The sequence below is a fragment of the Anticarsia gemmatalis genome, chromosome 27, assembly GCF_050436995.1.
Source record: "Anticarsia gemmatalis isolate Benzon Research Colony breed Stoneville strain chromosome 27, ilAntGemm2 primary, whole genome shotgun sequence".
NCBI classification, from domain to species: Eukaryota; Metazoa; Arthropoda; class Insecta; order Lepidoptera; family Erebidae; genus Anticarsia; species Anticarsia gemmatalis.
The window spans coordinates 556,291-576,439 of record NC_134771.1 but is presented as its reverse complement, the minus strand read 5'-3'; the positions used below and the strand labels follow the sequence as shown (position 1 = coordinate 576,439).

Sequence of the window (20,149 nt, the reverse complement as noted above, 5' to 3'; positions counted from 1 at the left end):
ATTGAATCATATCCGTCTATTCTGCTGAATCTACGTCTTGTGAAATATTTACAGCGCATTTCACTAAAGATAATTATTCAGTAATGTTTTCAACTGAGACTTTGAATAAAATTGTTTTTCTAAGTAGAAGTAAGCCGCAGCTAAAAGGCAAAATAAAACCGCTCAAGTACGAGTTGGACTCGCGAATAAAAGACTATTACTTATAAGAAAAGAAAAGAAAATAAAACCAATTAATGTCCCATTGCTGTGCAAGGGTCTCCTCTGTGATGAGAAGGGTGTTAGGCCTTGAGTCCACCACGCTGGCCAATTCGGTGTTGGGGACTTACCTACCCTGCCTATAAGAACGGCAAAAAAATAATGTTTTGTGTGAGAGACCCTTCATTATTTTTCAGACCTATTTTGTGTTCCAGTGCATGCCAAACACTATTTACTTCCCTAATTCTCTATTTTGAGCAATCTCTACCGATGCTGGTCATATTATATAGGCGATAGATAGATAGTTATTCTATTAGACTTTTTCGTATTTTGCAATAGCCAGAGTATAGATACCGAAATACGAGTATATTTCGATATTTGACTGTGAGACAATAAGCCTCATGTAATTTTGGTATTTGAAATTGTTAGCTCAGTTTGGTGTTTATTGGTCAACTTTGTGTCAAAGTTGTACAAGCCCATTGTGGACTTATGCGGCTTATCAACTGCCTAACCACAAACAGAATAATATAGTTATATTTCCATATAACTAGCTAAAATAAGGCAAATATTAAAATTGTTGTTAGAATTGTTGCGTGGTGTTTTTGAAGGCCTTTTAATTACGTATGACAGTTAATTTCTTGGCGAGTTTTATAATACTTATAAATAATATTTAAAACAGTAGGTTCAATTAATAAAAACTATGAACATCGAAGGATAACATATTATGAATTGTTTAATTCAATGACGACTATCAAGGATTACTTTTTATCAGTATAAAGACCAGGGAAAGAGCGTTTTAGAGGGAAAGAGAGATTTTCACATAATATGGGGGATTGTTAGCCCACATACTGAACAAAGGACTTTTGGTCTTCGAAACCAAAGTAGCAATATTCACCTGTATGTTCGTCATAAACTCCAAATGGACTAAACGGATTTTTATGCAATTTTCACCAATAGACGTATAAATTTCTAAGGAAGGTTTAAATATATTATTTGTTAATGTGGACCAAATGTAGCCCGGGCGTAGCCGGTGTGGCCTGCTAGTACGTAATTAAATAAATACTTAGTACATTTGTCAAGCACTTATTATGTAACATAAATTACCGTTTTTACATCACTTCATCAAGTCATCTGTAATTCTATGAAACATTTCATCATTTACAGGCCGTCCCTTTTCCTTGTACCGTTTCGGACAAAGGATGTCGTAGTTAAAACGCATAATTTAACTAGAAAATACCAGGAATACCATAGTTAATAGTAAACCGGCATACTAAATAACTATAAGCAAACAAAATGTATAGAAATACTAGTATTTTTATGTACTTTCAGTTGTTTTTCTACAACATTAAAAAAAATTACATAGTTACCGATCATTACGAAATTTTAAATATTTTGTACGGTTTTCAATTGTCATTCATTCCGAGATTAAAAAAACTTATTTATACGGTTTTTCAGTTCATAATGACACATAGGTACAACGCTGTGTGTATGTGGCAATTACAGGAAATGAAAGACACCATAGGGATCGATGACAGAGGGAACGTATCGCCCTAAAATAGGACAATATGGTTAAGTAAAAATATGCGAAAAGACGGTCAAAACACTTTATAATATAGGTAGGTAATTAGTTTTCATAAAACAGATAATGGTAGGTATAATGACTTTACAGTTAAACATAAAACTTTAATAGCCAGTACTGAACAATAAAAGATTTTATTGCCTTTAACACTAATTAAGTTATCGAGACATTGACGCCATGCCTATAATTTTTTGCTTCAAAACGCCTCAACAAGTGTCAATATAAAAGATAAAAACACTAATAGCACACGCGAAATAAAAAATCTAAAATTACAGTTTTAGTTTTCGCGAACAAAGAAAAACCGTAAAACATCGATACGCGAATATCGATAGTTGCACATCACTAACGGAACTGGACCCAAAATACCTGCCCGAGACTTGTTTATAAAAAAAAAAGAAAACAAAATGGCCCTTTCAGTATACAGAAGGCATCAGCTGATTATATTATGATTATTTTCGTTCATTATTTATCAAAAAAACCTTTTAAAACTACACTGTAAAGTTAAATTGAAGCGTAAAATATCATTTGTGAACTTATTTACGCAATAAAAAGAACTTGTATACAGGTTTACACTGCCGATTTGAAAAACCACTTTCCACGGACGAAATACGTTTACGCGATGCACACCATAAATGATTAGTATTATACCATTAAAACTAGGTACATGTCAAATATTATTAACTTTCTAACGCACGGAATAACGATACGTAAACTGTACACACAAACCGTGAAAAAAATACTAAACATATGTTACATACTGCATTTAAAATAGAATTACCTTATGAGGCTGCAAACGATTCCGTTTATCTCCACTTGAAAACACCTGGGCTATAATATAACACTTCGGTAATCGTTTCTTTTTCTCTTAAAATACATTATTACACTGTTTAATCAATGTCCGGACGCGAAAACGCTGTCCAAAATTGAGATTTTATATGCAAAATGAGCTTTCGCAACAACGAGCGTCCTATGCCCGCTCGTAGCACTAACACACTAAAATGTCAGGTCAGCTGAGTTAGGTCTGTTCTCATTGGTAAATCGATTGAAAATCTCTGTAGCACACTTTAATTTGTATCCGCCTCTCGCTCTAACATCGGATCTCTCCCTCATAGTGTAACGACCTTGATAAGATTTTTGAGCCATTCGAACGATATTTTCGAACAACTTTTGGATAAATAATAATTTTTAGACCATATTTTCATGTGAGTCAAGTTTCTTTTGTGATTAATAACGGGATTTTCACAGACTCAATCATATGGGAAACAAAGCAATGTGTCAACAAGTATGAGTATGTGTGTGTGTGCGTAACAAAGAAAACATATTGACAACCGTGAAACGCTCTCTGATTGGTCCGGGCACAGCTGTTTTTGACACGAGTAATGTTTATACATGTCTCGCAGCGTCAGTCATAGATGGCAGCACATTCTGAATAACATCAGAGAAAACAATCATTTTATCTACACGAAAATTACATATTAAATCAATATACAATTATTAACAACTAATAATGGTTTTAATTTTGTTAAAATACTTATATTTAGATAGAAAACTTTAAAGTGAAGCTGTTTTGAGCTTGCCTAAGTTGTGTCTAGTGCTTCGTTTGATCAAAGAATAACACGTTACCATAGAAACGAATATTATTTGATTACACTATAACCCTATCAAATTTTGTAGTCGTATAACATTTATTGAAACAAAGAGCGCATCATTCATTTCAATTTAGTCGCATATGACATAAACGTCAAATTGCTTGACTCGTGGTAATTTTTGCAGCGAAAAATTATTTAAAAAATGGATTCCCTGGACTTATTAGCACGTGAAGATGAATTCAAAAAGTTAAATAAACAATTAGAAAAGAAAACAGAAAGCTTAATGAAAGAAATCGAGCAGGCTATGGTAAGTATTCCGAATATATTTTTACGATTAATTTCTTTGTATATCTCACCACAAATCATTGGAATTCAACGTGTTATAGCTTAATTTTATTGTTCAAACTACGTTATTGGCACTAAAGGTAGTCTACCAACCGTTTCATGTGAATTCAGCTGTCCATTGTCTTGCACAAAGCGAGAGCCTAGCATACAAATCATAATAGGAAGTAAGAACTACTTATCCACTTCTTACTGCAATAATTATTTATTATGGTCCCCGTTCCTAGCCATGTAGAATGCCAGAATCATTTTGATAATAGCTTATTAGGTATATTTTAGATATCAAAGTTTTTTGTGTTGTATGAGCAAAATAGGAGAGATATGCTTATCATCCTAAAGCAAGCACCCAGCTTAGCCCTTTCATTGCAACAATCCTTATCCTTTGTGAAAGCTATTAGCTTAACTTTCTTAACTATACTGAAGCATAATCATTCATATTTTAAACCTGATATTAAACTTCATAGTCTAAACTATGATATCCCAATCTTTTATGGACTAATAACAAAAGAAAATAACTTCCAGTAGTAGTTTTACCAATTTTTGTTATTTATTATTTAATTTTAGACCCACTATCACTAATCATGCATGGATTGAAAACCTTTTGCCTCGTCCATCTAACAATAACCAATATTTTTCATTGATTCATCACCGCTTTAACCATTTCAGCAAAAACAAGACATATTCTCAGAATTCTCTTCAAGCTTAACATTATCACCGATTCACACTAAAAAAAAGCATCAATGCCATCAACCGTCTACACCGGAACCAGTAAAAATTGCAAAAAAGACCACTAGTAGCACTAAACCAGCCAAGAATGGCACTAAATTTGAAGACAGAAGTTCTAGTGACAATATTGCGGGGATAAATGACACTAAATCAGACACTAGTGATGGTATTGGTACTAAATTAGAAGTAAAAGAAGAGAATAGAAGTAGGGTTTGTGATTGTTGTTTAAATAAGAGTAATGGAGAAGATCAAGAGTTTTTATATGCTTTTGTATCGGTTAATGTTAAGGATAACGTTTTGCCGCAGTCTTTTTTGAAAGGTGAGTTCTTACTACTGAAAAGTAGATATTATTAGTGAAGGTAGTCCAGACAGGTATAAAAATAATCTGGCTGATGACCTTTGTTACTTTAATTACCATATTATTATGCTATTTTGAGTATTTATTGATGAGAAACTATAAAAATAGAGCCAATTGTCATCAATGCAAAATTATAGTTGAATAATAAGAAATTAAAATTACATCAAATTATTTATTTTTTTCTTAGTATGTGGCTATGTCAGTCATAGTTCTTTTCAATTAATGTAATCATTAAAGTTATATCAAAAGTCTTAAAAACCATATGATAAATTAACTTGTATATTTTCAGACAGGCCTACTGTGGAGAGTGTTTGCAAGTTCCTATCATCTAAAGTGAAGTTAATGCAAGAACAAATTGATAGACTGCAGAGCACACTTAATAAAAAGGTATTCTCAATCGTGCCTTACTTCTTACATACTAACGTCTCGCCCTGGCTTCTGCCGAGGATATAAGTTATTTAACACTTTAATCTCCGATGGGAGTCACTCTATCTGTTGGTGAAAACCACTAACTAGTTTCTGAGGTACATATAGCTGGTAGTAGATAGTTTATCTATTCAATAGTGTTGATGCTCATATAGACAAGACGGTTTGAATAGATAAACTACTGCTAAATGTACCTCAGAAACCAGGCATTAGAAGTCTGTTCTGTATATTTTAATTTATCTCAAACAGGCTCATTCACGCTGTAGGGGAATTTGTAACATTTTTTATTGCTGCTCTGCTCTCTGGTCATAGCGTGATAATATATAGCTTATAACACTGAAAGAATTTTTCAAACCAGTAGTTCCCGAGATTAGCGCGTTCAAACAAACAAACAAACTCTTCAGCTTTATAATATTAGTATAGATATAATGTCAATGTAGTAAATAATGTTTAATTAGATTAGGTACACAGAGAGTTTTATCCCAAGAAATGTTTTCACGTCAACGGTTAGTAAATTGTAAGGCAAAACATCGTTTGCCTTACCGTGTTTAATTCATTCGTATGTTACAATTTCCAGGCATCCCAATGCGACTCCCACTTGAGCCAGCTAGCTGAACTAGAGGGAGAGAGAATGACACTATTGAACAAGTGCAACAACATGAAATCCAGCACGGCCGATATGAAAGCCAAGTGTATGGCGATACAGAAGAAATTAGAAGTAAGTACATACATACATAGGGTTGCCATTCGTCCGGGTTTCCCCGGATTTGTCCTAGTTTAGAGGGCATCCGGGGAGCGTCCGGGGAAGGTTTCATTTGTAGACCGGGTTTAAAAAGATCAATAAATAAAAAAGGTTGCTCTTCTTGCTGACATGTCCGGCTTTCGGACTCTTAAATCCGGGGTTTTCGCGCGTCTTGTCCGGTTTTCCAAATTAAAGAGATTGCATGTATAGGGTATACATACATAATATCACGATTGTTATAGGCGCTCATAGTCAGTTGCGATCACCGGTTGGTAAACTATCCGAGGGTTAAGCAATCCTTGGCGCGGTCATTCCTTAGATGGGTGGCCAAGCCTATTGCCATAGGTATTCCGAGCTCCGCTCCAAAATTAAACTCCGAGCTACTATTAAGAAATATTGTAAATGTTTAAAAAGACAAATTGTACCTACTTTGCTGGACCTTGTAATCGAATCCGAGACCTCATAATCAGCATTCGGATACTCTACCGACATCGCCACAAAGGTATTTAAAAATCTTATTTCATATATTTGTATTTTCAGGAGAAAGAAAAGCTCTACCTAGAACAACGCAGCCTATGTGACAAATTATCCTGTGATGTGAAAAGGAATCGAACCCACACCACCTCGTTAGAAGCCAAGTGCGCTACTCAACAGGAGACTATTGAACATTTAACACAACAACTCGAAACTGTCAAAAGAGCTGAAAAGGTGAAATAAATTAAATTATAACTACAGTTATACTTGTAAAAAATGTAGCTTAGGTCTTTATTAAAATGTTATCTATCATTCTACGAGGTTCCATCCAAATCGGTTCAGCTATTTTGGAGTGACAAATGGACAAATGAACACACGATAATCGATTTAGCATGAACATTTACTGTACATTACAACCTTTTGGAACCACCGTTCTTGAGCAATTTTAAGAGAAGCAAGAATTTCAATGTTAGAGACTTTCTTAATATCTTTTTATCATATTTCAGGAATTCCGTGACTCCACTCGCACTCTCTCAGCATCACACCAGACTGCCATCTCTCGGCTTGAAGCGAAACTAAAAGCGCAAACCTCCCGCATTGACAAACAGATGGCGCTTATAGAAAATTTAAGGCGACAAAATGTTTTACTTAGCACAGGTATATTATAAGGAACCCTTTCGTTTTCAATTAACCTTAACTGTCCCATTGTTGGGCAAAGGTTCTTTAAAAACTTATTTCTGTCATTGGCTGTCTGACGTCCAAGTCCAAGTGAAATAAACTTTGGTGCGACACCAAAATTTATTTCACCTTCTGGCGTCCATTCGGGCACGATTCTTGTCTATCTAGATGCATTAAGTAACAAAAAGATTAAAAGACTCAAAACTATGTTTGATTTTGATCCAAAATATACAGAAAATCACGCCTTTTCCCCATGGGAGTAGGCAGAGACTATAGAACACTCCACTCCCTACAAAATACTTTTGCTTTGTTCACATCCATACATTATTATCCAAATGTTTTATCTCTTTTACAGAAGCAGCAGTCAAGAGCTTAGAAAAGGAGTACAGTGAATATTTACAAAGAGATTTTTAAATATAATAACTGCTAAAATTATGTTGCGTCTTTTTATTCAGATAACTAGCATTATCCATCTGCTGCACTCGCATTTATTGTATTCACCAAAGCCCAGACATTAATAGAACATTTTTATTTTTATGTCTGCTGCCTGACTCGAGAATCGATCCTGAGACTTTGTATCTTTTATACTAATACATACATATTATTAAATAAAGTTCCCTCGCTGTCTATTAGTGATGGACTCGAAATATGTAAATCTGCTGAACAAGTTTACATGCGGTTTTCGCCAGCAGAAAGTGATTGTTGAGGAAGGTTTTAGAATATAATTTGTTAAGGGTTACCTTGTGAGATCCATCAAATGACTTACAATTGTTGATCATGCAGGGATCATTACGATAATTTTCTTCATCGAAAGCTTGTCATAAATATATATTTTAAAGATAATAAATAGTAGAAGACATGTTTGTATTAGAAATCATTATCACTTGTTCCAACGGTGAAGGAAAACATCGTGATGAAATCTAGCATGCCTGAGAGTTGTTTAGAACAGTTCTTGAAGGTACGAAGTCCCCAACCCGTACTTAGCCAGCGTGGTGGACCCAAGGTCTAACCCCTCCCTCATTACGGGAGAAGACACTTGCCCAGCAGTGGGACATTAATGAGTTAAACTATGTAATAAAACACAATAAATATATTTTGATCAATATATTGTCATCTACCAACTCTTATCCTGCACATATATGCCTACATCATAGCTCAGACCGCGGCCCCGCTCGCTCTTCATACGCAGATTCACGAACGAGTAGCCGATCCCTCCCGCTGTGATGTTCATTGATGCTTTACTGTGTAGATTGTCCAGTGCTTGGATACCCTGGAAGAAGAAACTATATTAAATACAGAATAATATACATGCCTGTATATGTTATACCTGAAGGTGTGTAAATAAATATCATTGGACAACTCACACAAGGCTATTTGATTCCAAATCAAGCAGAGCTTGTACTATGGTAACCAAATCTATACTAATATTATAAAGCTGAAGAGTTTTTGAACGCGCTAATCTCAGGAACTTCTGGTTCGAATTGAAATTATTTTTGTGTTGAATAGACCACTTACGAGGAAGATTTTAGGCTATATAAAAATGTTACAAAAACGGGGAAAATTGTGACTTATTCTCTCTAATGTGACGCAAGCGAAGTTGCGCGGGTCAGCTAGTTTATAATATTAGTAGGACTAGTAGGATTAATAACCAGGCTCGGAACAGTTACTCGTGCTTCGTTCAAATCACTACAGTCTCTTATACGCTATTCCTTAATCTGTCATTTCAACGCACATAAGTTTTTTTTTCTCTTTAGACTGCTTGAGTGTCCCACTGCTGGGCAAAGGCCTCTTTCAAAAACCTTTCCTTTCAAATCCCCCTAAATATAATAAATCAAATGGGACTGGGTTCTCCACATACATAATTTTTAATAAAAAAATATTTGGATATTAAAATTAATGATAAATAACTAAATCGAAAAAATATGTTTAACACAATTATCTAAAATTATTTCATTATACATATATGTGTCGAATGCAATCGAGAATTGAATCAATATACTTATTTAATTTCTGAACGCAACTATTTTGACACAAATTATTGTGGGTAGGAGTCAATTTTATTTTGTGCGCGGGTAGACGGGGCAAGCATCTTTCTACTCGGCCGCGGACGGTGAGAATCTACGTTTTTAAATCCTGGTGAGTTGTTTTACCTATTCCTAAATAAGTATATAATAAGTACTAGCAAACAGGCCCGACTTTGTCCGGGTAAAGTACAATTTTATCGCATTCATTCCATTGCCGTGGGATTTTTTATCCAATACTTACAAACATATATTATATTATTTACCTCCGGTTTCTAAGAACATTTAGCGGTAGTTTATCTATTCAATAGCGTTTTTTTATATGAGTTTTAACGCTATTGAAAAGATAAAGAAAGATAAGAGAAGCATTAAATTTTGTTAAGTTGTTCTATAATGGGTGACCCAATTGAGATATTAATAACTTTCCCCTAGCTGATGACTATGATGGCTCTGGCGTCCGATTTTACTGAAACTAGTCAAAGGTGCTGGACTTTGTTTATAGTGTCCAAGTGTGTGCACAATACACAGGTACACTCTCTATTGCCTCACTCTTATAACCCGGTGGGACGGATAACCGATACGATTAGTAAGAGTTTAACAACGTGACATTTCAATATTAACTACTTGGATACGTAGCCAGCGACGCCGCCATGGCGTCCTAGTGAGGCAGGGCTCTAAGAGATCAGGTACAGAACCGACAGCTTTACGTCTTTTCTGACACAGAGCTCATCTTCCTAACTCCGATTTCTGAGAAATGCTTAACAAAAAAAGTTATGTATGACCTATCAGCAACATTAGGTGCCTTTACCCACACGCGCATTCCTTTGTTGTTTCACGCGCGATAGAGCGTGTGTGTAAAAGCACCTATTGAATCCATGACACACCGCTTTTTTACCGGAATATCTTATTTTTCTTAGCCAAATCTCATCTTTCTCTCATCTCATCACGTTTGGCGCAATGGTTGACGTGGCCACCTAGCTGCAATAACAATAGCGTTACGTGTGGCAGGTTTCAATCCCATCCTAGACAAATATTTGTGTGATGAGCACGAGTATCTGTTCTGAGCCTGTTAATGTATTATCTGTATTAGTATGTATTTAGAAGTATATAAGTATGTTTATCAGTTATCTGGTTACCATAGTACAAGCTCTGCTTAGTTTGGAATCAGATGACCGTGTGTGAGTTGTCCAATGATATTTATGTTATTTATTAAGGTTAACAGACAATGACGTTTTCATACAACGACCTTTCATAGTAGATAACTCTCGGTGCTTATTAATTAAAAATTAATGATAATTTTATATGAAAACAATTCCAACAGTAATTCTCGAACTTATGATAGAAAACTGACCAAAGTAAGACTTTGTATTTCTACAAAAACGGTTTTACATAAATACAACACATAAAATCACGCATCAGCAGAGAACGTCACTTGGTACGATACTTACAAACTTCCCTTGCCTCATTCACATCCATACATGTTGTCATACAGAACCGCCGGTTACGAGTAGCACCTGACCTTTTCGCAAGACATCACCGATATGATCTGTGTATGTTTTTCTAGGGCGTCCCCTCACGGCGTTACCATAAAACCGTTAATTTTTTAAACCCATTACTGTCCCACTGCTGGGCAAGGGTCTCCTCCCAAACGAGGGAAGGGTTAGGCCTAGAAGTCCACTACGCAGGCCGAGTGCGAGTTGGGGACTTTGCATGCCCTCAACAAATGTATTGAAAAATTTTTAGGCATGCAAGGTTTCCTCTCGATGTTTTCCTTCACCGTTAGAACAAGCGACAACTATTTCTAATACACACATAACTTGGAAAAGTCATTGGTGTGTTGCCTCGGGTTCGAACCAGCAACCACTTGCGTGGGAGGTGCCAACTTATACCACTCGGCTATCACTGCTATTGCTGTAAAACTGTTTTAAATCAATATAAATGTACTCACTTGAATCAACCTCTGGTCCGGCTGCGAATAAAAGTACTGCTTAACTCTTTTGACAAAAGGTATCGCGTTATATTCAATAACAGTATGATTTGCTAACGTTACCCTATTAGACACATTTCCTATAACTAAATGATTTGCGTGTACCACTACAAGAACTGAAACTAGCAAAAATATCGTTTTCATTGTTATTTTTACTTATATTTTCGTTTTTAAACAATTATTGACGTTGTTTAGGTTATTTTATATAAAATTCTTAAGACGTATGTACTCTTATATAGTTAATTTAGTTGTGAGCACATAGGTTAATAAGTTATCCACTGGTTATCGACAACTGATTGTGTGTAGCGGTTAAAGCTATTGATAAGGAATGTGGCTGGCATTCTTGAATGTTATCTATACTAATATTATAAAGCTGAAGAGTTTGTTTCTTTGTTTGAACGCGCTAATCTCAGGAACTACCGGTGGGAATAAAAAAATATTTTACTGTTGTGTAGCCTATTCATTGAGGAAGGCTATAGGCTATATAACATCACGCTACGACCTACAGGAGCAGAGTACCAGTAGAAAATGTTACAAAAACGGGGCAAAAAAATTTGACCCACTCTCTCTTATGTGACGCAAGCGAAGTTACGCGGGTCAGCTAGTAGTTTATAATTAGTTATTGTTAATTGCTTTCAAAAATGATATTTTAATCGTTACGAGAATTTCTAAGAGCGAATGTCTGTCGGTTACATTTTTACAGCTTGCCGAGGTTGATCATATTATACATACCAAGTTCCTCCGTGTTTCGGAAAGCACGTTAAATTGTGAGACCTGGCTGACATTGATTTGCATAGATCTTTGACTGTCGTTACCAGTCAGAAGCTTGATTTTCTGACAACTAGTCTTACCGAGGGGTATTACCCGGGTAACTGTGTTGTGGAGGTCAGATAGGCAATCGCTCCATGTTAAATACTGGTATTCAGCTGCATCCGGTGAGACTGGAAGCCGACTCCAATATAGTTGGAAGAAAGGCTACACTGATGATGAGTTGAAATCACGTGATCAAGAATAGGTTATTTGCTTTTTTTGATCAACACTTAGAATGCTGGAATTTAAAGGTGCTGGTAGTAAGATAAAATCAAAAATTAAGAGTGATAAAATTTTGCCCTCGTATTCATAAACACACTATAAACCTATTTTAGTTAAAAAGCTTCTATAATATGTTTTCTCTTTTTCATTTCGCTAAGGAGTGAAAGAAACAAAACACTTTATAAGCCTTTCATAACTTCGTATATTTTTATGAATAAGAGGTTTAATATTCAGACAGGACATTTCATAATAACTCCCATTAATTATATTCCCACAACATGAACTATAAGAAAATGAGACAAAGAACAACGTAATAACCAGTGATTCTGAATAAACAACTAAAAACAAACGATAATCAACCTTAACGCCTTACACTTATGAACTATTAATCAATTTCTGTTATAAATATGTTTATTTCACTTTTCCTCGTAAAATCGTGACTAATAAAACTTAGAATTAGATGATTAATTAGATTAGTCATATGTAAATTACGTAGATCTATTCCTCACTACATAATAATATTATTTTGACTTTGATAAAGTAATGCCTTCCTGGCCGATATTCGGCTATGGCGGCGAGTTTCATTAAAACTGAGCAAGACTTTGTTTATAGTGCCCAAGTGCGTGCACAATACACAGGCCAGTTGCGCTCACCGGTCAGTAAACGATCTGTGGGCTAAGTAACCGTAGGCGCGGTCATTCCATAGATAGGTTACGGCATAGTGGTATTTGAGCTAGGCGTCTCCATGCTTCGGAGGGCACGTAAAAATCGGTCCCGGCTGTCGTCTACTAAGATAACAGTCGTCAAGCCACGTCAAAGGTCTCTCGGGCGGCTTGAACAACTTTGACACTAGGTTGACCACTAACCATACGACAAACAAACAAACAACAGGTACACTCTCTATTACATCACTCTCATTGCCCGGTGAGACGTTACACACGACTGGTGAGAGATCAGGCGCAGGACCGACGGCTTTACGTGCTCTCCGCAGCTCCCAACAGGCTTTGAGAGTGAAGGAATAGAGTGTACCTGTGTATTGTGCACACACTTGGATACTATAAACAAAGTCCGGCTCAGTTGGCTGGTTTCAATGAATACGGCCACAGTGGAAGAATATTGTCTGGAACATTCTCAATAATTTGTACCCTAAATATAGGTAATTAGACAGAAATTTCTTGACGGAATAGCTGTCGCCACACCGCTACCATTGCGTCGGGAGCTTCGATTCCCGCACGGAACAATTATTTTTGATTGTCTAATTGTACTTTGTGTCCGTTGTCTGTTTGTCTGTAAAAGTCCCCGCGACACAAGAGCAATACTTAGGGCGAGAGAAAAAATATCTCAAAAAGTTTGGTCTGAAACGGGATTCGAACCCAAGACCTCAGCGTAGCGTCATCTAAAACCATAGATTCAAAAACTCTATCAAACCATCTAAACTCCTTCTGTCCATAGATAGATCAAAATAAGAAGACAAAAATTAAATTTGACACGAAATTTTGACACAAACGAGAAACAATAGATAATCGTGTCGGTAAAAGTTGATATTAGTTTATTTGTTAGAATATAGTGTTTTACATGGTATCATGCGAGCAAGGAGCTTTTTAATTCATAGCCAATGTTATTTATCAATTTTTTATGGTAAGATAATTTTTGAAAAATGTATGTCTCTCGAAAGTGGGGAGCGAATGAGTGATTGATGGGGCACAAAGGTACGTTCGGCGCAGAGCTTAACGTGGTCACATCGCGGCATCGCCGCAATAACAACGTGGTGGGTTCGAATCCCATCCGGGGTAAATATTTGTGTGATGAGCAACATACTTATATACTTCTAATTACATATTTATGTAAATAAATTAACAAACAGACTCAGAACAGATCCTCGAGCATATTATACAAATATTAGTCCCGGGTGGGATTTGAGCCCACCACACGCGGTACAACGGTTATTGCGACGAGGTAACCATGTTCACCACTGCGTCAAACGTGCATTTATTTCTATAGAAATACGTGTTTTTAAATCAAATAAAAAGGCCACAGAAAGATATATGATTGCTACAACTCCGAAAAATACACAAAACATTATCTTCACTCAAATGTCCTTCTTCACTTAATTTCGTCCGAAAGGTACTATTTCAAATAATGCTCATGCACACTCAAACATTTTAGTAACAAGAAATTAATTACCTATTCTTTCGACGTTAATATACTAAATAGTTACATTACATAGTGCACAAACCAAATATGAGAGACGAAAGATCCCGACCTAGGCTTATGTCCTTTCCTTAAGTGCCTTTTTCACATAGAGAGAGATCAAAGACCGCCGCTTGATACAATCCTTACAAACTTCTCTTGCCTCATTCACATCCACACATCTTGTCATGACTGCCGGGTACGAGTACTACGTTCCTGACCTAAAATATTGTCCACAATAATAACGGCCGTTCTTATTTCCAGGTTATTATATCTGATGGTGCTTAGCAACGGCTATACTATATCTAAAAGTATTGACAAAAACCATAAAAGGAATGAAATATCCAACACAATAAACCTGGAAAGCAACAGAAACTACAAACATCAGAAACTGTACAGCCATAAGAGCAGAAGAGAGGAGAAGAAAACGCAAAGTCCTACGATAAAACAGACTAAATTTATTAAAACTACGATACCTATTACACAGACGGTTCAAACACCATTAACGGTGAAAGCTACGCCAGTAACAATCACTAATATAACTCCTAAACAACGTACGGGAGGTTTCTGGCGAAGGTTTAAAGGTAAAATTAAGAAGCACAGACATGATCAAGTAAAAGATACAAAAGATGACAAAATCAGGGATAAGAAAAAAACAGCTGGGAAACATGGCTGGTTGTCACGTTCTGAAAGGCGAGAGAGTAAAAGTAGCAGGAAAAAGAAACACAATATTCCTTTTCTATCGAGACGGGGTGCGAATCTAACTAAACGAGAGATTAAACGTAATAACTCTTCGAAAATCAGACATTTCTATAATATTAAAACTCGAGTCGAGACAACACCTACGCCGAGACATGCTTTTTCTAAATTAATTGGGAATACTAAATCTTCAACATCACAGGAAAGTGTTTCTGACATGATTACGAATATAAATACAAGACTAGCTCATTTGAAAGGTAAATATAAGATTGATAGTATGTCAACTTTGCCAGAGTACATCACAAAACCTACGACGAAACTGACAACTAAGTTCCCTTCGACGCCCGAGTTCCTTGGCACGGCTGAGATTGAAGAACTGCTCAATGATATAAAAGCTAAGGCTTTACAAAGCGTAGTAGAAAACACGCCTACTCTAGCTGACATGATAACTAACACTGCAACTGAAGTTATATTCAGAGAAGAATCCACTTCAGCTCTTCGATCAGAAGTCTACGATGAACAGCAAAGTTTCACTGAAAAAGAGATTTTCAGCCACAGAACACTTGGACGAGAAAATCCAGACAGTTTGCACAAACCTGTCTTAGTTATCGACCCGGAGCCGCATTATTTAGTTACAAGATCGTTAAAAGATGATACAATGACGATAGCTCATAATGTAGAAGATTTATTGCAAAAAGAACTTAAAAATATATACAAAAAAGTCAAAAATAAAGTTGTTAAAGAGTATACAAAAGCTGTGTGCAAAGCTAAAAGCACAATAAGTTCATCGACTAAAAAATATGCGGATAAAATTAAGAATTTAACGAAACCGGACAAACTGACGGTGAAACATTCTACAAGCAAGGCTACAAAGATGAAAACGACGTCACATATAGCAACTACTACATCTCCTAAACGTATGAGAGGTGAAAAGAAGAGTGTTAAAGCAAAGAATACTGTGAAACCTTCTCAACCGACTCCTCGAACAATGGATGATTACATGATGCTGACACTTTACGAACAGATGTTAGAAAAAACTCATGAAGATAACATCATGAAAATGCTTGCTACTGCAAAACTACCTTTAAAGAAACGAATGCAGCAACACTGTGGCTTGTCCAAAAGAAATTCTGAGACTTTGACCGATTTGAAATTAAAAGAAGATGTTGAAAAAAACGATGATGATATTTTGATACCCGATTATGATTACGCGGGGTCTACTTCTCCGTACTTCGACACTGAATATACCCCCACGGAAAGATCTGAATCGGACTACGCTACGACCGACGGTACGAGTTACCAAGAACTATGTGATAAGATTTCTTATAAAGACTTTGTTAATGGATACAAATACTATTTAAAATTTCAAAAAGATCAAGCTAAACAGAATTTTTCTGCTCTAGTTAGGTACCAGGCGCACAAACACCACAGCGTTGATGATATCGGCAAATATATCTTGGAAAAAATACCACAATTGCCTTCGGAAGTTAACGCTTCCATACCTAATTCCAGAATCAGGAGATTCTTCGAAGATATGTATATAGATGATCAAGAAATGTCTACAAAAAGCGACGAGTCTTGGTTCAAAAAGTATTTCTATATATTCATAGATAATGACCCGACGAAAAAATTTCATCAGTCACAAACTGTTCCTTTGAAAACTCCTGTAAATGAGGTAGAGACTACTTTTTTATATCCGGCGTCTAGTACTGCGTTTGATACTCCTACAAGTGTGTTTGAAGCTTCAAGTACGGAACCTTATAGTTCTATGATGATGCAGTTCGATGATGATGTGGTAGAAACCTCGCCGGAGCCAGAACAGACCCCTAAAATCAGTTTGGCTGAACTGTCAAAGTCTTTGGATGAGATTAGGAAAACTAATTTGAATTCTATCGAAGGTAAGACAATATTGAATTAATTAGTGGTCTTCAATTTGATATGGCCATTTTCTTGTAATTAAAGCGTTTGGAGACTTTAGTCTACCATGTTAGCTAATTACGGGTGAGAACCGTTTTCAAATACTTTAAGGTGTTTTAAAAATATTGGCCTATGCTATTTCTACGTACCTACGCTATCAAATTGCCAAAATTTTACTTAAATCAAACTCACAGTTTTTATATTTTATAACTTAATACAAAGAGTTTGTTTGTTTAAATGCACTGAACTCTGAAATTATCAACAAATAAAAACAATGTTTACAACAGCTACTGACTTAGCTGTCTATCATCACGCTACGACCAACAGAAGCGGACTAATCAATATAAAGTTAAAAGATTTATTCTCTCCTTTCAGATACCACACAAACCACAAGTCCCACAAAAGGCATATCAGACATAATGGGCTTCAACACAATACCACTAAACTTTGTCCACAAAATATTTCGTCACAAACGCAAAAGACTGAGCACAGAAATATCAACACAATTTGATTCTGAAAGAATAAAGCGAGCAAGTGACAATGCTACTTCTATAGAAGACATTGAATCTTCAACTACACCCAAAATGACTGAAACAACAAAAAAATACGGCTATCTGGATATAGATGTGGTACCTGTAGCTGAAAAAGCTAAAACAACGACTACTAAAAAGAGTAGAATAAAAGAATTCTTTAAGAAATTAGTTCCTCATCATAAGGTGAAACCTAAACGAGATGCAAGGATTCCTAGGTTTAATCCTTTAAAGAGAATCAAGGAGATTTTCAAACCTAAGTCAGCGAAAGCGAACGCATCGTCTTTCACACTAGACTACGATTTGTTGACGAGTCACGCTGATAATTTAAAACCTTTGAAATATAAAATTAATATTGAGCAAATGAAACAGCAGGTGCCTAATATAAGTGATATAAATAATATTGATAGTTTCGGTATGCCAATAACTACGACGCCGAAAGCGGATTTTTTGCCCGTTCCGAAGCAGAAAGAGAAATACTTGTTGAAAGTGAATGAAAATAAGAACTTCTTGCATTTACATCCAGATCGGAGCCTTATACCGGTTGGTTCAACGTGTAAGTTGTTGTGTTGTTATTGTATACGTTTCGGGTTCGATTCCCGATAGGTTAAGTTCATTTTGAAGGATGGTGGGTCAATTTTGATTTTATTTTATGAACCTTTTTACATAATTTGATATAGTTTGATGCCGGGGTTGGGCAAAGGAGATTTTGGTATATTTTCGTTTGGTAGTTTATGTAATTGCTGATCAAAAGGTCCCGGGTTTTATTCCATGTTTGGGAAATGTGAATTATTGTATTTCAATTCTGTCGATTGTCCTAAGAGCTGTGTGTGTGATCGTTAATCACAAGGTTTCAGGTACAAATCCCAAGCTAGGCCAAAGTTATAGACATTTAAAGCTCCCAAAATTAATAAGACTTTCGCTACCTTAATACTTATACTGTAAAAAATAGTGTTAGCATAAATTGTACGTCTGCATAATTTTTTCCCTTTAACTTGACGTTTCAGCGCAAGTTACACTATCTGTAGTCACAAACTTGGTGAGGTTACTAAAAACAGTATTATAGTAAAAGCTATGGTTTTTATCAAACATAATTTAGTAAATTAATTTCAGATATAAAAACTGCGGCACCGGTAACAACAGCAGCTGAGCGAGTCTGTATCAAAGAAGGCGACAGGAAAATACTATCAGTATATGTAAAACCAGGTAAATATTAGTTCGAGAAAAAGTCTTTTCGCATTATAGTATGTATGAACTTGTCATAAAATCTCTTTGGCTTCAAGAATCACAAATGAGTACACGGTTCATTAGGTTTCTTTCAGTGAGTTCTTTCTACCCAAGTATCGAGCTTCTTTGTGTATACAAAAGATTTTATTACAAGTTCATACATACTATAATGCGAAAAGACTTTTTCCCCGACCTAATATATTTTTTTATTACAGGTAAACCGGATTTCGTACGAACAGTATCAATGACAGAGTCTCCCCGGCTCATGACATTAGCAGACCTTCGCTTAGAACTAGACAAGATTAGATACAAGCTGTCCAGAAGGCGGGACAAGCCGGAGAGAAGAATGTTCAGAATCAACGCACTGACTCTCAACCCGATGACTTATCACAGAAGAATGAAATATAAGAAGAAGAAGATGGAGAATTTGGAGAGGCTTAGTAAGTGTCTTATTGGTCACGCTGTTACCATTGCGTCGGGAGATCGTGGGTTCGATTCCAACACGGGTCAATTTTTTGTGCATTCCACAAATATTTGTTTCGGGTCTGGTTGTTCCTTGTGTTCGTTGTTTGTATGTTTGTAAAAGACCCCGCGACACAAAAGTAATTCTTTGTGCGGGAGTTGTCTTAAAAAAAAATCCTATGGCCTCTCTTGCCTGTTATTTTTTTACAATAATACTCTATCACCCACAAAAATTTTATCCAAAGCATCAGTTTTATATAACAAGGAGTAAGCACGTTCATATACTTACTACATAGTAAATTATGGATACCTTGGAGCTATTTAGTGTGATGATTACGCCGTTTAACTGAGGGGTACTTATAAGATGCATTGCCTTTCAATATTACTTTTGTGTAATAAATCATTTGTCCTAAGACTTTTACAGACATGTCAACAAACAGTTTAAAACTCACTTGTGAGAATAACGCAAATAAATATCTGCTTCCAATGGGAATTGAATGCGCGACCCCACTCATTAATAGTAAAGCTCAGCGCCTCATCCACTACGCAGCAGATATTAACTTAATAATATTCATCAAGACAAACTAATTTGTTCACCAGGTGACGACTACATAAGCGTAAGCGACGACCGTCTCATCAGCGACTACCTCCAAGAAGACAACCTGCCATCACCCAAACTGAAAACGACTAAACCAGACTCGACCACGACCACCCCCACCACCCCCCCTTTAGACCAGACAGAAGAAAACACAACCAAACTGAAATATTACGACTATTTCAACGACCTACTAATGTGGCACAACGATATACTACACCTAGACAAAGTCCCTAAACCTTTATTCAAAGAATTTAAATCAGATTCAGATTTTTTACACTTTACACCAAGTCTAGGGAACCTTATAAGCGATTTGAATGACGTATCTGGCTTTTTAAACCATTTCCCAACTGATAAATCGACACATGCCAGCGAAATAG

The 20,149-nt window shown here is 36.0% G+C and overlaps 4 protein-coding genes across 4 annotated transcripts in view; 2 read left to right on the top strand and 2 right to left on the bottom strand.

Moving 5' to 3' along the window:
- Nucleotides 1–2,783, bottom strand: part of atos (atos homolog atossa) — a 56,834-nt gene extending 54,051 nt beyond the window's left edge. Inside the window, exon 1 of the mRNA XM_076132320.1 lies at nt 2,553–2,783. The gene's annotated coding sequence lies outside the window, so the exon portion shown is untranslated. The remainder of the gene's footprint in view (nt 1–2,552) is intronic.
- A 721-nt stretch (nt 2,784–3,504) lies between these two features.
- On the top strand, nt 3,505–7,544 carry LOC142984584 (uncharacterized). The gene is made up of 7 exons (XM_076132317.1): nt 3,505–3,670; nt 4,372–4,750; nt 5,079–5,176; nt 5,793–5,933; nt 6,498–6,665; nt 6,938–7,088; nt 7,465–7,544. Exons 1-7 carry the CDS (start codon nt 3,566–3,568, stop codon nt 7,521–7,523), a joined length of 1,101 nt encoding a protein of 366 aa, XP_075988432.1. The 5' UTR covers nt 3,505–3,565; the 3' UTR covers nt 7,524–7,544.
- A 654-nt stretch (nt 7,545–8,198) lies between these two features.
- On the bottom strand, nt 8,199–11,377 carry LOC142984591 (uncharacterized). The gene is made up of 2 exons (XM_076132329.1): nt 11,079–11,377; nt 8,199–8,379 (listed from the first exon to the last, which is right to left on the bottom strand). Exons 1-2 carry the CDS (start codon nt 11,259–11,261, stop codon nt 8,224–8,226), a joined length of 339 nt encoding a protein of 112 aa, XP_075988444.1. The 5' UTR covers nt 11,262–11,377; the 3' UTR covers nt 8,199–8,223.
- Nucleotides 11,378–15,315: 3,938 nt separating this feature from the next.
- On the top strand, nt 15,316–20,149 carry LOC142984355 (uncharacterized). The gene is made up of 7 exons (XM_076131910.1): nt 15,316–15,714; nt 15,856–16,936; nt 17,331–18,041; nt 18,599–18,691; nt 18,928–19,152; nt 19,775–20,059; nt 20,142–20,149. The coding sequence occupies exons 1-7, from the start codon at nt 15,316–15,318 to the stop codon at nt 20,147–20,149; spliced, it is 2,802 nt and encodes a 933-aa protein (XP_075988025.1).